At 37.4% G+C, this 16492-nt stretch overlaps 1 protein-coding gene across 50 annotated transcripts in view; it reads right to left on the reverse strand.

Moving 5' to 3' along the window:
* LOC144958123 (CLIP-associating protein 1-B-like) overlaps nt 1-16492 on the reverse strand; it is a 272256-nt gene that overhangs the window by 102026 nt on the left and 153738 nt on the right. For 4 of the 50 annotated variants that reach the window (XM_078889854.1, XM_078889837.1, XM_078889842.1 and 1 more), the window contains exon 2: nt 7997-9109. The exons of the other annotated variants lie outside the window; for them this stretch is intronic. In XM_078889854.1, the coding sequence (XP_078745980.1) occupies nt 7997-8378 (382 nt within the window). In that variant the 5' untranslated portion in view covers nt 8379-9109. The remainder of the gene's footprint in view (nt 1-7996; nt 9110-16492) is intronic. 50 annotated transcript variants of the gene reach the window in all.

Consider the following 16492-nt stretch of genomic DNA (forward strand, 5'->3'; position numbering starts at 1 on the left):
TCTTCTCTTCCTTTGCCCGTCAAGATCCTCAGCGGGGACATGTCAATCGCCATCTTGCCAGGACCTACCGGCTGCTGACCCAATCAACACTTTTCCAGCATGAAAAGTTCATTTCACTCACAAGACGACCGTGCAGTTGGGCAAGGCTGCGAGTCGGATATCTCCTCCATGCCAACTTAATCAATCATCAACGTATAGCCTAAACACCATACTCTAACCAAACATCCACGTATTCATTCCATTAGGTCAGTTAGGTCGTTGTCCGAGATTATGTAAATTAGTGGTCAATCAAAGTCACGTGCATAGGAATCCAGAAAAGTGAGTGTTGATAATAATAGCAAGAAATGAAGCGAGCAGAGAAGTGCCAGAAGACACAAGATTTTTTATTTTTTTTAACTTGCGGCGATGATGTGTGGAACCCAAAACCCGACTGTTACGGTACCTACGCCTGGCCATGAGAGGAAAGCTCAATAATCGACGCCATCCACAACTCGTGCATAAATGCGTATAAATAATACAGGGTAGCGTGGTTTAAACAAGCCAGATCGAAGAGTACGGCTCGCGGCTCGGCAACCATTTCGTCATGTCGCCATAAGGATAAGGTTAAGATACTGCCGGCCAGTGCTGTTGATAAATATGCATACTGCAGTCTTATATACAATGTGTTTAGTGGACACACACACAGTCGAAACAAATTGTTTGTCTTAGCTTGCTATTGAATGATGTAGGCAAACCCTAATGAACCCTTAACTGCGCGCGTCCGTACTGAATAATCGACAAAATAAAGTAAGGCGCGGGACATTTGGGGTAAGTGTGTTTTATCTCCTTTGTCTCCCCCCCCCCCCCCCCCCCAAAAAAAAAAAAACAAAAACAAACAAACAAACAAACAAAACACACACACACACACACCCTTTATCAAGAACGTTTTTTTCGAACGCATGCTATTATTATACTCTTGATAGATTTAAAACCATTTGGGAAGGGATATAACCCATGTAATTTTAAATAGATACTCGACGACCATACAGATTAAGTCCCTTGAGTTACAATTCAGCGCAATTTAGAACATAAAGCCATATTTTAAAAAATGCAGACGCACCGCACTACTAGGAAGGGGCGGGGATGATTTTGTCACCGATTGTGGCCCTTAGTTGTGTCCAACACAGGAGAACTCGTATAAATATAACACATCTCAGGGCTCGACGAGTCCTAAGAAGAATAGATAGATTGAAGATGACGTCACTCTGGTCTTTGTTATTGTTTTTTGTCATCCGCGTTTATGAGTAATGCTCACTGAACTGTATTAACCTGACAATAAATGTTCATGGATACACACAGTTGTGTGTGTTGGTCCGTTATACTTCCGGATGACAATGTTATGAGCTTCTTAGCCAAGCGCATACTCTCTATAGACAAAACTAATATTACACAACTCTTGAGAAAACATTAAGCCTCATTTTTGGAATGATAGTGAGTATGAGTCCTTGTTACTATTACTCACGTCACTGATCAAGGGACTGAACCGCGTCCCAAATCGTACGCATTCGCCCAATTCTTTAATTGTTGACAGTCAATGCACCGTAGCAAATCATTGTTTATGATTACCTACCTTCATTGTCAGGGGCTAAGACATTTGAGTGAAACAAAGTTTATCGACCTTTTCGAGCCTTTATCTAATTATCTGTTCAGTCATCACATAGATAGTATGCGCTTGGCTCAGAAGCTCACAGCATTGTCATCCGGAAGTATAACGGACCAACACACAAAACTCTTGTGTAACCATGAACTTTTATAGTCTGGGTGATACAGTTTAGTGAGGATTACTCATAAACGCGGATGGCAAAAAAAAAAAAAAAAAAACCAGTAACAAAGATCAGAGTGACGTCAAATTCGTTCTATCAATATAAAGCTCTGTTGGAGAGAGTGGAAGTGGAAGGAGGGATGGTTTGAATATGTCAATTATGTACTACTGGACGGTTTGGATTAACTAATTCTGCTCTGAAACAAACAGGATTATACTGCGTTTTACAAAACTGTCTCCTGTAGATGAATAAAATGACCAACGTGGTATTTTATAACCAATGCATACTATAGTCAATTTTACGAGGGTTATATTATAGCCTATATAAGCCACTCACTTGCGGTGGTCAAGCACTAGTTGAACTCGGATATCCCAATAAAACAATCTTCACACTGCACATTAAATAGTAAGTAGATGGTGGTGTAGTAAACATGATGACTACGTCAAGTCGCTAGTCACTCCTTATTCGAATTCTTTTTTACTGTATGGATTCTCAAACAGTCATAACCAGAATAATTCAAATTCATTCATTTATTCATTCATTCATTCATTTATCTATTATTTGTTTATTCATTTATTTCTCTATCAAAGCTTCTATAGGCGGAACGAAGTTGACGTCACTCAGCTTTGTTATTATTTAAAACAGCCTGATAGTGATTAGCAGTTTCGTGTGTTGGTAAGTTTAATTTGGCTGGCAGATGTTGTGAGTATTTTACCTAAAATCTCAAATAATGTTTAGCAATAAGTTTATTTTTCCTTTTTCCCCTCCCAAAGGAAACTGCATAATAAATGGTGGATTTCAATTTATTTTACCAAAAACTATCAAATCTAAGTCCCCATCTCATCATAGTTCCCGTGGGGAAACCCCCATTGGACACGTCGGTGCTTGTGCCCCATGTACTATCTATCAGGGCCTAATTAGCCTAGGACATGGTTAATTTAGACACGGGCGAGGGTCCTTGAGGCCGTAAATCTGGAGTGATCGGTACACACTAAACTACGGGGACCCGACGACGACAACATTGCATTGCCGTATTCTGACAAATCACAATTTCCAGTTTAGGCCACATTTTTAAAAAAAGTCATAACTACCTGAATTGTAATATTATATAGATATATAGTTTTTCTTTAATTTTTTTTTTTTTTTTTTTTTTGGGGGGGGGGGGGGTTGTTTTTCTTGGTTTTGTTTTGGTGTTTTTTTTTGTGTGTGTTTTTTGGGGTTTTTTTTTTTTTTGGCTTTTTCGGCGATATTTGAAGTTTAATTTTTTTTTTTTTTTAATAAAAAATTTTTTAAATAATAATTAATAAATAAAAATCTAGCCAGAATTTTTTATAATGTGTTTTATCAGAGAGCCATAACATAGACCAGTGGGTTTTATTCACCTATCTCCCCCCGTGTCTATTTATTTACTCAATCCCCGCCTCGCCTCTTGACCATGTCACCGTCGATCCCGGTCTCTATGGCCATTAACAGTAAAGAATCTCTCAAATATGTACCGTTATGACGGATTAACACTCGAAGTCCTTTGCTTTGTAGTACCAAGTATTCCTTCGTTTTGAAATAAAAATATAAAATGCATAGATATTACGATAGAATATCGGCGAGATGGACAGGATTTCAATCCAATGCAAATCTTAGGTTTGGGTAGGTAATGAAAAGGAGATGAATGACGAATAATATGCGAAAGAGGGGGGAGGGGAGAGAGAGAGAGAGAGAGAGAGAGAGAGAGAGAGAGAGAGAGAGAGAGAGAGAGGGAGAGAGAGAGAGGAAGAGGACGGAGACTGAGGGTATTGAGAGAATATCAATGAGAACAACAAACGATAAGGAGGAGAAGAAGGAGGAGGAGGAGGAGATGGAGGAGGAGGAGGAGGAGGAGGAGGATGACCACGACGGCGGCGCCAACGACAGCAACAACACATTATGACGTCAATGAACGCTGGCGCACAAGGAAAATAATCGTCCCACAAACCAAGCAGACACCCCCAATACCATTATCATTCTTATTATTGTAAACTTTTATCTCCGTAGTATAATAATAATATAGTGATGTAGGTATACAATAATTTATTTACACAACCCTTGACCGTGTCACTTTCATTCAGTTATAACTGGGTACATAATGCCACATACAGTCAACGCCCCACGCCAAGAATCGAGAGGGGATTTCGTATCCAGACCCGCTTACTACAACGGAAAATCCTTATCTCTCTCCTTACCGATCCTTTTCAATATTTTCCCAAAATGGCAGGCTTACCCAGCAGAAATTTTTTTTTTTTTTAAACCCAAACAATCTCTCTGCAAAACAACTTTATGTTCTTATTAATTAAACAAAGATCATTCTTCAAAGTTTGTAATGTACCAAATAAATTTGAATAAGAAAACTGTATAGTGTGGTGTAACAAATGTGACCCTTCGTCTCAAAACGGTATTAAGTCGGGATGATTAAGATGCGGAAAATGGAATTTGTAGCCAGACATATCATGCTTAAGTTGAGTTTATATGCTTTTTGGAGGAGAAGGAATATCATATTTTACTGTGCTAAATACCAACGTTTTTTATTTTTGACAAGTTTAACTATAATTTGACTTTTTAGTATCTGGTCCATCCCGACTTAATACCGTTTTGAGACGATCGGTCACAAATGTGACGATTTTTCTGTAGAGGGTATAATGCGATGGACTTCGAAGTTTTGACTCAAAACTTCTTCAGAGCTGTAACAATAATATCAGCTTGTCAAAGAAATGTGACCAATCGTCTTAAACGGAATTATGTCGGGGTGAAACCTAGCTTAAATTTCAATTATGATTTAAGTTTAAAAACTTGAGCTTTTATATGGAGCAATATACACTAAACAGGTTCAAAGGGGCTCCTAGCCAACAGCAACAGATAATATGTAGGACGAGGCATGACGCCTGTTACCCGATATTACGACAAAAAAGTATTTTTAAACATTTTAAATTTCAACAATTACAAAGCAAATAACGTCCAGGTACGATGAGAGAATGTGAGTAAAGAGTCTTTTCCAACTTTCCCAAGGCCTCAACAATGCACCCCCCCCCCCCCCCCCCCCCCCCCCCACCCCCTTACTTATTTTAAATATTCGGGTAGGCATGGATGGCGGCGTATCCTAGCGCCGTCCCGTTTTAGAGGTGGGTGGTAAGACGATACTCCCCTGTAGTACACGGGGTAATGAAGACATTGAGATTACTGATAGACATCAGTAAATAAACAGTAAAGGGAAAGGCGCTGGGGTGACATCTTCACAAGACGACGCAATAACTGTTAAACGACCTGAATATGTCAACCCGTACTGATGACGACGATCACTGACCAGACATTATATCAACCATGTCGAGATAGCTTCTACTCCCACCCCCACCCCATCCCACCCCCAGGACAGGAAGGAAGAGGGGGAAGGGGGAAAGGGGGGGGGGGGGGGTTGAGAAAGAGGAAAGAGAAGAAAAAACTAACCCAAATATGATGCGTATCCAATATCAAAAATTAACTGGAGCAAGTATTAATTATTTCACAACGGGGTAAATACCATCTTAAAGGAGAGAATAAAAGCTGACAATTGCTCAAATACAATAGGCACTTGGTCACTCACAGATAATCCGGTTTGGAATCCGGCCGGTAGAGTTGGATTCTTCATCTGGCTGGCCCCGCTTTACACCCAGCAGTGGTTGGATTTTGTCAGCTCTTTAGATCTGGCGGACGGAAAATACTTGAGACACTGGAACCCAATTGATGTTATGCGTTTCGTTATAAAACTCATTGCATCCACCAGCCGGATAGAACGTACCCACACAAACCAATGTGCAGCCCTTAAACGTTTATAGTCTGATTAATACACTTACTTGAGAACTACTCATAAAAATGGCAGGCTAAAAACAATGGCAAAGAGCTGAGTGAAGTCAATTTAGTCCCATCTATAAAAAGGGTAGAAAGCAGTTTGTTCATTAATAAATTTCAAGCAGGAAATCGGATTATCCAGCTCCGTCATCATAGATCCAACACCGAACCCACTCCACAGCATCTGGGGAGCAGACTCTTATGTCATGGTCAGTGCAGCTGGGACCGTCCTCGCATTCTCTAAGAATGTGCTCCATCATCTGCTCTGGGCATCCATATGCACACAAGATAGTCTCAGCCGTGGTGCGCGTGTTCGTTGTAGCAATCGGTCTCCATCGAGGGATTCCAGCTCTGTAGATTTTTAACAACGTAACTCGTAACTCGACTTTGTATTTACCGTTATTGAAATTCCCAACGAAGACTGGTTATTCTCGATATAAATTTTTACTTCATAGAATATATATATTTTATTTTTAAAAAAAGAAAAGTCCTCCGGAGCCATAAGCTCCATAGAACAGGAGTTTATCCCCGTTTCTGTCACTTTAAACAGTCACAATTGCTTGCTACCATATGGATGGCGCGCTAGTCTGTCCTTGAGTACTAATCCAATTAATTTGATAGAAATGAAAAGAGAGAGAAAAATAGTCAACAGCATCCTGGATATATGCCGTCCCAGGCGAGTACTCTACCAACGCAATCCGAACCCCGAAATATCAGATCGCATACCATTACATACAACCTTACTACTTATTAATTAATAGATACACGGACCAGGTCAAAATGGTTGCTGTAATATGATCAAATAACAGGCGGCTCTAAATGCAGGATGTCTTTAATCGTGAATGTTTGAACAATTCTGTCCATTTACATGAGAGGCGGGTACTTTATCAACTGAGCAATCCGAACCCCTGAAGGTCAGGTAGCATAATATTATTACATACAACCTTATTTCTGATCTACGAGTACGAGGTCAATATGACCGCTGATATTTGATCAAACAACAAGCAATTCGAGAAAAGAAAACATCTGCACGGTGCCTTTAGTCGTGAATGGTTGACCCTTCTCAAATCTTCAATAAAACGTCTCTTCGTGAAATACCCCCACAAAGCACCCATAGATTCTATATTATTATTATTAAGGTCTTCCGGCCAAGCAGGAATGCCAGTTACATTTTTCAAAAAATGTCAAACGCTCTTTTTCAAAATGTCAAAATTTTCGGGGATCACTATTTATGCTAACATGCATATAACAATGGAAATGTTTGTTAAATTTTCTTATCCCAAAGACATGAACCAGTGTTTTTATTTATTTTATAAATTCTTCTTTAAAGGCAAAACTTTTTATATTTTGTGAAATTGGTATTAAGTCATCAAAAACAACAAAACATTCTAAAAATATCAATTTAAGTGATCTGGATTATTTTTTTTTTTAAATGAATGAATGAATGAATAAATAAAAATCCTAAATTTCAAGCCCAATTTTTCATACGCCAAACGGTTTTTTAAAAAGGCTAAGTTTTTGTTGTTTTGGGTTTTTTTTTTTTTTTTAATGGTGTTTTTTTTTTTTTATTATATTCCGCATTAAAACGCCAAACTGCCATTTCTGCGTCCTAGTCTTGGCGCCAAGAAGTGTTGACATTAGACCTACGCATTTCCTCTGAAGTCGGTACACATGAGATTGCATAATTTGGTCAAAGAATATTAATTTGTTAGGGTCCCACGGTTCAGTTTCTCGTCTCTATGAATGACAAAAGGATTATTTAAGTCATGTAACTGGGTCAATACCAGTTAGGAAAACAAAGTCAAGAAGGACAAAACACAAACGGTTTTTTGAAGTTTCCTTCTTAAGCCCGTATTCGTGATATCATTATAACTTCAAAGCAACAACAGAATATCTGATTTACACATACACATACACACACACACACACACACACACACACACACACACACACTCTCTCTCTCTCTCTCTCTCTCTCTCTCTCTCTCTCTCTCTCTCTCTCTCTCTCTCTCTCTCTCTCTCCTTTGTCACACACGCGAATGTGCACAGGTACACTTGCGCGCTTGCGAGCACTCAATGGGTGCGATACACGTATAAGCAGAACATATTTAGAGATGTTTCATAAGCGGTTGACTGCTGCGCTTTGTCCTTACTTTCAGTTCTCTTTAAAAAATGCTAATGTCGAATCATTAAAGGCAATTTCCTATTAATTTAGCTTGTAAAAAAACAAACGAAAGTAATGGAGAGCGCCAGCATTCACCACAAACGGAACATCTCCTGAAAAGTATTTATACCTTCCATCTACACGAGTATCATCCCCGCCTTCAAGACTCTCATGATTACCTTGACTCCGAGAACCAGAGGAGGAAGTAGGGATGGGGACGCGAGTATTCATTCTTGGCGTGCTACATCCACTCAGGCTCTGTCTGCCTTCAGACGGATGCCGCTGCCGCTGCCCCTGATGCTGAATCTGTTGCCCGTTGTTCCCATTCACATCTTTTCCGGACGGACACAGATTATGCCCGTCGTGGTCGTCGCCGTTGATATTATTGTTATCGTTATTACTATCATTATTATTACAATCCATGACGTTGTAATCCTCGTACAAATCCTTGTAGTCGTCGAAGGGAGAGCGGTGGTTCATGAGCGGGGTGGACCACAGCTCTTCCACAGCCCGCTCCACGCTCTCAAACACCTCGTCCAATTCATCCATATACGCATCCATTTGGATCGGCGTGTGTTTGTTCCCTTAATTAATCCGAGATCCCAGTGAAAATGTTAATGATAACGATGAAAACCCCATCCGAAACGTTGCCATTATCACAACCAGAAGTAGAATAACTCATTATCAAATTAAATAACAAAAAAATATCACAAAGACTAGATGGAATTTGAATTAATCCGATATCACAATGAATGAAAGTCGTATCCGATGTTGTTATCATTGGAATAAAAAGAATTATTATTGTGACCTTCTAGGTAAGAAGTAACAGAGAACTCAAATTGCAATAGCCATGATAACTTTAAGAGCACTATCTTTCCCCTTTGACAAGTCAAAGATAGCGAGATATATTTCTTATCTCTACATTGTGGAGGTATGGTAGGTCCGGTCTTGAACCAACCTATGATTTGTAATAATCATAATATAACAGCACCACACTGGATCGACAAAGAACATACAAGGTATTAGAAACACAAGACAGTAGCGACGTTTCGGTCACATTGGAAACACCTTCATTTAATCCCTTGTTGTTGCTGTCGCTGTCCGTGGTTTGTACATCGGGATAGTAATGCGTCAATCACCGTGACTGACAAAATGTGAGAATCGATTACTCGAGACCATTGTTATCGTTTCGTACATGAGACGAGTTTTTCAAAGTGTGTAAATACTACACAGGTTTGGACAAGACGAATTTATTAATGTTCCTGGATTAGAAGTTTGTTTTTTGTTCTTTACTAATTGAGAAATAAATATGGAAGTTTGGTGGTAAATAAATAAATAAATAAATAAATAAATAAATAAATAAATAAATAAATAAATAAATAAATAAATAAATAAATAAATAAATAAATAAATAAAATAAATTAATTAATTAATTAATTAATTAAAACGGGAAGGATACAAGAGAGAGCATCACTGCATTTTTCTGATGTTTGGGCGGGAGAGAGAGAGAGAGAGAGAGAGAGAGAGAGAGAGAGAGAAGAGAGAGAGAGAGAGAGAGAGAAGAGAGAGAGAGATTCTTCTGAAAAGGCGTGCGTGCAAAAAGTTCATGAATTTTAATTTCCCTAAATATATGCAAATTCATTAAAAGAGCGTAGATACAGGATCAAAACGGTTGAGGGGAAAACCCTTAAGCCTCAAAATAATTTAGTTTCATAAAAACCAATATCAAACATGAAAACGTGTTGAGTAATATATAAACACTCTTCATTAAATAAAAACAATACAAAACAACAAACAAAGAAGGAAAGAACCCCCCCCCCCCCTCCTCCAACTTCCGTCTCCCTATTATTATTATCATTATTATATTATTATTATTATTATTATTATTATTATTATTAATTATTATAATAATAATAATAATAATAATAATAATAATAATAATAATAATAATAATAATAATAATAATAATAATAAATAATAATAATATCACTATTATATTATTAATTATTATTATTATTATTATTATTATTATTATATTATTATTATATTATTATTATTATTATTATTATTATTATTATTATTATTGTAAGTATTGGTGGTATTACCGGTGTTGTATTTTTGTGGTTATTAATGTTATCATTAAAGTCTTTGGTTCCATTTACCATTTTTTTTTTTTTTTTGGTCTCACTTTCATTTATATTGTCATCAAATTGTATGAATTATTGACGAAAGCCTAAGATTAAATAAACTTAGAAACTTTGAAACCTAAAGAATACAAACAAACAGCAAACAACACAATATTATAATTAAAACAAGAAATTCTAGATCATTGGAACTACTGGTAAAACCTGAATTCAAACTTTGCCTCTGTTGTCATGTGATACACACAACACGATCACAGTCACACAATCAATCATACTACAGTGAATGGTCACACAATTAAGTTATATAGGCCAGGTAAGTTTGTTTTCGTTTTATTTTGTTTTGGTTTTGCTTTTGTTTGTTTGGTTTTGTTTTTGTTTTTTTGTTTTTTTTTTTTTTTTTGTTTTTTTTTTTGTTTTTTTTTTTTTTTTTTTTTTTTTGTTTTTTTTTGGTTGTTTTTTTTTTTTTGTTTTTTTTTTTTTTTTTTTTTTTTTTTTTTTTTTTTGTTGTTTTTTTTTGGTTTCTTTCCAAAACTGAAATACATTCGTAATGAATCACGAAACAATCAATTAAAGTCAACGATAGACTAAGCTAGAGAAAGAAATCCGTGCCTTTAACCCGTAATCCGCTGTGGGAGGGATAATAATATTATTGTTGTCATTATTTGAAATGACAGGGAAAACGGAAACCCTACACTTATAGGGGTTAATTCTCCATATGCCTACGTGATAGTACGTACCACCATCAAGTTAAACAATTATATTTTTTTTTTCTCAGCTCACGTCTGTGTCACATTAAATCCATTGTAACATTATGAACGAAGACCACAGCACAAGAGGGAAAGTAAGCTAAGATGAAGCCCCCTCCGTCCCGGGTCCACCCATAGAGAATACAGGACTCCCTAGTCTGTGGGTCCACCCCCGCCTTCATTAAATAAATCCATTCAGAATTTAATTTAAGACCAGTCTTGTGATTTGTCTTAAATTGAAGTTTTGTACTCATTTTGAAGCCAAGGTTGAATGGGCTTCAAGAGAGAGAAAACATCTCTGATTTTACTTTCAAAACTTTGAGGAATATCTAAAGCAAGGAATGAATTGCAGAAATTTTACGAGATGCGTTATTCAGTGTGTGTGTGTGTGTGTGTGTGTGTGTGTGTGTGTGTGTGTGTGTGTGTGAAGAGAGAGAGAGAGAGAGAGAGAAGGGCTTTAAAGGGGGGTAGAGATTATGAGAGAGAGAGAGAGAGAGAGAGAGAGAGAGAGAGAGAGAGAGAGAGAGAGAGAGAGAAGGAGGGGGTGGCGGTAAAATAATGATTTGTGTCACAATTACAAATTATCATCAAGCTTTGGATTTGGGTCGAATCTCGCTGACAAAGGGTTACCAGTCGTCGTGTACTGAGTCACACGCGATATTCAAAGACAGATAAAGAAGTCTGTTTTGTTTATTTTTAAACGCGGAAACAAAGAGCTAACCTATCAAAACAATAACAGAAACAATCTGGGTTAACTAACGTTTACAATTTATATTATTAGCAATCGACGATGTGTACTGTGTACTCCCTCCCTGAAAATTTTTGTAAGGATTGAATAATGGATGGAGAGATGGATAGATGGATGTGGTTGATGATGGATGATGATGATGACGGTAGGACATATGGGATGGATGGATGGATGGATGGATGGTTTGTTTATTTGTTTGATAGTTTGTTTGTCTGCAAAGAAAGAAAGAAAGAAAGAAATAACACAATGGGCGAACAAAATCATTGAATGTCCGCATCAACGTTCATGTAACCATGACCCTCTTAGAAACAATCAGGTGACTAAACCATTTTTTTTTTAAATCAAGGACATGCCAAGCTACTAAACCATATAACATAAATGTTATCTAAAAATCAAGTTGTAAAAATTGTAAACAAAATCCATTGCTACTCTCTCTCTCTCTCTCTCTCTCTCTCTCTCTCTCTCTCTCTCTCTCTCTCTCTCTCTCTCCTACGCATTACTTTACACTTTGAATCATTTTATCTCTAATCTTAGTACACTATATCAACGAGTCGACCCTGTCTAAACTCACCTTTCTCTCTTATCCGTTTCCAACATCCTTGTGACCATTCTTGTCTCATGCCTTACTTATATACCATTACACCCTCCACCATCTGCCCTCTATTCCTTAACTCATATCATCAATTCCCTGCCTAAATCAATATTCTCAATTTTTTTACCTATCTCATTGCTTCTCTTCTCTCCCTTCTCCTCTCCTCTATTTCCATCCCCCTCTCTCATCTCCTCTCTCTCCTCTCTCTCTCTCTTCTCTCTCTCTCTCTCTCTCTCTCTCTCTCTCTCTCCTCTCCAAAGAAGATAACGGCGATTACGTTATTAAAGAACACTTAAAATGAAATCATTTTTTTAATGTACTTAAGTAGCACTATGATAGCAACGAAGTCGACGCCAGAATGTGGGCGGTTAAATTCAACCGTTATCTCTCTTATCACGTTCACAACATCCAGTATAGGAATGACACAATTACCATGTGTACAACAAATGACAACTTACTATAATATAACACAGAATTAGAAGCACACGATCCACCATCTGGAACACACATTACGAATTAAGATTCCATAACGTGCAGGTATCATAACATATTCCCTGCAAATCAAAGTATTCTCAATGATTTTTATAACCACTGAAAATCAATACAAATGAACTTCGAAGTCGAAGTCGTAAAAAGATCAAGCCTAAACGGACACAAATCCCAAATAAAAGCTCAGAAAGATAGTACGAGCGATCCCCCACAACAGTAAAGATTAGACACGCCAGCTGTACGGTTTTTAACACAAAAGTACCAACATATGTTTTTAAATGTGAATGAAATGTCACTTTACCTATATATTTGACAACAACAGAGAAATATATGCATGATAGGGTGGATGGATAGAACGACGAATGAATGAATGAATGAATGAATGAATGAATGAATGAATGAATGAATGAAGATCATTAAAATCAACTTTGGAGTACCACGATAAACTGCAAACTCGAGGAAGTCAAAAATATAATAACTATCCTTTAGGAACGTCAATTCAACAGTTAAATATTTTAAGATCCACACAATATAAGACAGACTACAGACCAGTACTGCTACCAGCTGCACGCTTTTTAACACAAAAGTACCACCATATGTTTTTGAATGTGTATGAAATACTAAGTCTAACACACGAGTTTGGATTATTTAACCATATGACAACAAAAGAGTCAGATTAAAACGAAGTAAAGCCATTGTAGAGATTACAATAATACTACATAAAACAAGATACAAGCGTTACGGTCCAATTAATTCCTGCGAATAATGGAATAATGCAAAGACACAAACAGGCCTATTCTATTCTATACATTGTCGTGGGTACACTACATGCAGCCACCATTGATGATTGAGGAAGTACTTGCATCTCTAAAGTAAGAAATACGACCATAATAAAACCGATAGCCAAAAGTGGTGCAAGATATCAGGAAGTCATAACTATGGAGTGAGTGAATGAATGAATGAATGAATGAATGAATGAATGAATGAATGAATGAATGAATGAATGAATGAATGAATGAATGGGTGAATGAATGAATGAATTAATGGATGAATGAATGAATGAATGAATGAATGAATGAATGAATGAATGAATGAATGAATGAATGGTCTTTAAAATCAACCTTTGAGTATCACAGTAAAGAGTGGTAAAGACCAGGCTGAACAAGATCAAAACAAATCGAATTGCACTGAGAGCAAGTAGGTCTACGGCAACATTCACGACAGGCGTTAGTTAGGAATTACTTGGGTTGCATGCATGCAATGCTATTCCGATTCTTTGTAGATTTGAGGCCTTGCCAAAAATATCTTTTATTTACAAACCCAAAGGTACATACATACATACATACATACAGTCCCAAATCCCAGGTTGTATCAGTGCCAAGTTACTGTTATACCGTGCATTGAAACGTTCGGGTCAAGAGGCTATAACAGAGTTATAATAAATAAGTGGTAAAATGAGCGGGACTGAAACTTCTGGAGGTTCAATTCCCGGTCGGATCGTATTCCAATTGGTATCATAGCATGCGGGTGAGAAAGGGAGAGAGAGAGAGAGAGAGAGAGAGAGAGAGAGAGAGAGAGAGGGGGAGAGAGAGAAAGAGATCAGAGAGAGAGAGAGAGAGAGAGAGAGAGAGAGAGAAGAGAGAGAGAGAGAGAGACGGGGTCCGCGGCAGAAATGTTATAAACAACTTAAGACCTAAATAAGTCTTGTTTTAATTCTATCTTGTAAGGTTGATGAATAAATGTAAAAGAGTTGTTGACAAACCTATAGGGCATGCATACAACTAAAAGAAAAAAACAACATTAATATAGAGTAGTATACAGGAAATACAAGTGCTCAAAGTGCTTGACCAAAAGGGGGTCCCAAGCCAACAGTAACAGTTGACATGAGAACGCGACATTACGAATCCTGTGTAAGGCTCTATTACATTATTTTTTCTCCGACAGATCCAATACAATGATGTTACCGGCCAGATACCAATTTTGGTATGTCAGTAAGAAGAAGAGGAAAGCCTTTACCAAAGACTCAAACTTTGCCAAGAGCGGGAATCGAACCAGGAATCTACCAGTCCGGTCCACGGGCGACTGCCAAACTACAAAACCACAAAGCTGTATAATTTAATGCGACTAAGATGTTATATTAATATATAGTTAATATAATATAATATATACTATACTAAAAAACGAAGGATTCGTGAACTGCAGGCGTTTACAGAATCCACATAATATAAAGACCATCAACGTTAAAAGTGAAGTATCACCGTTTAAAATGATTTTAGGGGGCGAAGTGGCCGAGTGGCCCGGGTTAGAGTCCCGCTTCAGGCACTTTCGTTTTTTTGGGTTTTTTTTTTTTTTCTTGGGCAAGATTATTAATCCCCAATTTGCTCACTTGGACAAAATGGGTGGTTCCAGTTGACATCAGACATCTTGTTTAATGAATTATCTATCTATCTATCTATAATGGCATTGGATGAAGAAGCGTTTTAAGCCCACGAAGGTTGCGTGTTTATAGTATTCGTATTCTTTCTTTCTTTCTTTCCTTATTTATTTCTTCAGCTGTTATATCCATTTTTGTTTGAAATCATACGTCATGGCACAAGACCAAAGGGCTAGAGCTCAGGTGGTCGCTGGTTCGGATAAGTAAGCAAGTAAGTAAGTTTTGAAAGCAAATTACTTTAGACAAACACAAGACGAATTAATTATACCGTATAATTTCCGTCATAAATTACAAAGATAAAAGGAGGAATGCTCTAAACCGCTTTCATCTTGCGTCAAGTCGAGCAAGGCCACACGTTGTAAAATAAAAATGAAAAAGTTTATTATTATGCCCCGGCTATAAAATAAGGGTTTTTACTTTTTATAATTTTTAATGAACTGGGATTTATTCAATTTCCCAATCGTACTTTCTCTTTTAACTACGATGCGGATTAACGTGTGTGAGTGTGTGCGAGAGAGAGAGAGAGAGAGAGGAGAGAGAGAGAGAGAGAGAGAGAGAGAGAGAGAGAGGAGGAGGAAACGTGGAGGAATAAAGGTCCCTTTCCAGAAATAGTTTCTCACTTGCTCAGAGCCATTAAGCCTTGCCGCCCAATGAAGAAAAGGGCATTTTGTCAGTAAATAAAAGGTATTCTATTTTTTTAAACTCGCCAATAACTATTAACTATTAACCAACCGAGCGATATAAAATTATAGTAAAATTAAATGAGAACCCCTAGACCTATCTTTGAAAGATTGTGACACATCTGTGCTATATTATAATAAATTATCAACGACCTATCATAACCCTCATTCGTTCTTCATTACTATTTTATCTAAGTTTTTAACAATGCCATGGTGAATTGAAATTTAATATCATTGCTAATGGCAGAAGGACGTATTAATACAATTGAAAAAAAGACTTGGAGGATGAGGAGGAGGAGGAGGAGGATAAGGATACAAAGAAGAAGAAGAAGAAGAAGAAGAAGAAGAAGAAGAAGAAGAAGAAGAAGAAGAAGAAGAAGAAGAAGAAGAAGAAGAAGAAGAGAGAAGAAGAAGAAGAAGAAGAAGAAGAAGAAGAAGAAGAAGAAGAAGAAGAAGAAGAAGAAGAAGAAGAAGAAGAAGAAGAAGAAGAAGAAGAAGAAGAAAGAAGAAGAAGAAAAGAAGAAGAAAAGAAGAAGAAGAAGAAGAAGAAGAAGAAGAAGAAGAAGAAGAAGAAGAAGAAGAAGAAGAAGAAGAAGAAGAAGATGAAGAAGAAGAAGAAGAAGAAGACGACGACGACGACGACGAAGAAGAAGAAGAATAAGAAGAAAAAAAAGAGGGAAGGAAATGTAGCAGGGGGAGGGGAGAGAGAGAGAGAGAGAGAGAGAAGAGAGAGAGGAGAGAGAGAGGGGGGGGGGGGGGGGGGGGGGGGGGGGGGGGAGAGGGAGAAATGTATAATGATATAATGCTTAACAACTCTGTTTCGGGCATTGGTATAAAGAAGG

This window comes from Berghia stephanieae, chromosome 12 (genome assembly GCF_034508935.2).
Source record: "Berghia stephanieae isolate SIO BIC M18660-M18661 chromosome 12, UCSD_Bste_1.3, whole genome shotgun sequence".
Classification (NCBI taxonomy): Eukaryota; Metazoa; Mollusca; class Gastropoda; order Nudibranchia; family Aeolidiidae; genus Berghia; species Berghia stephanieae.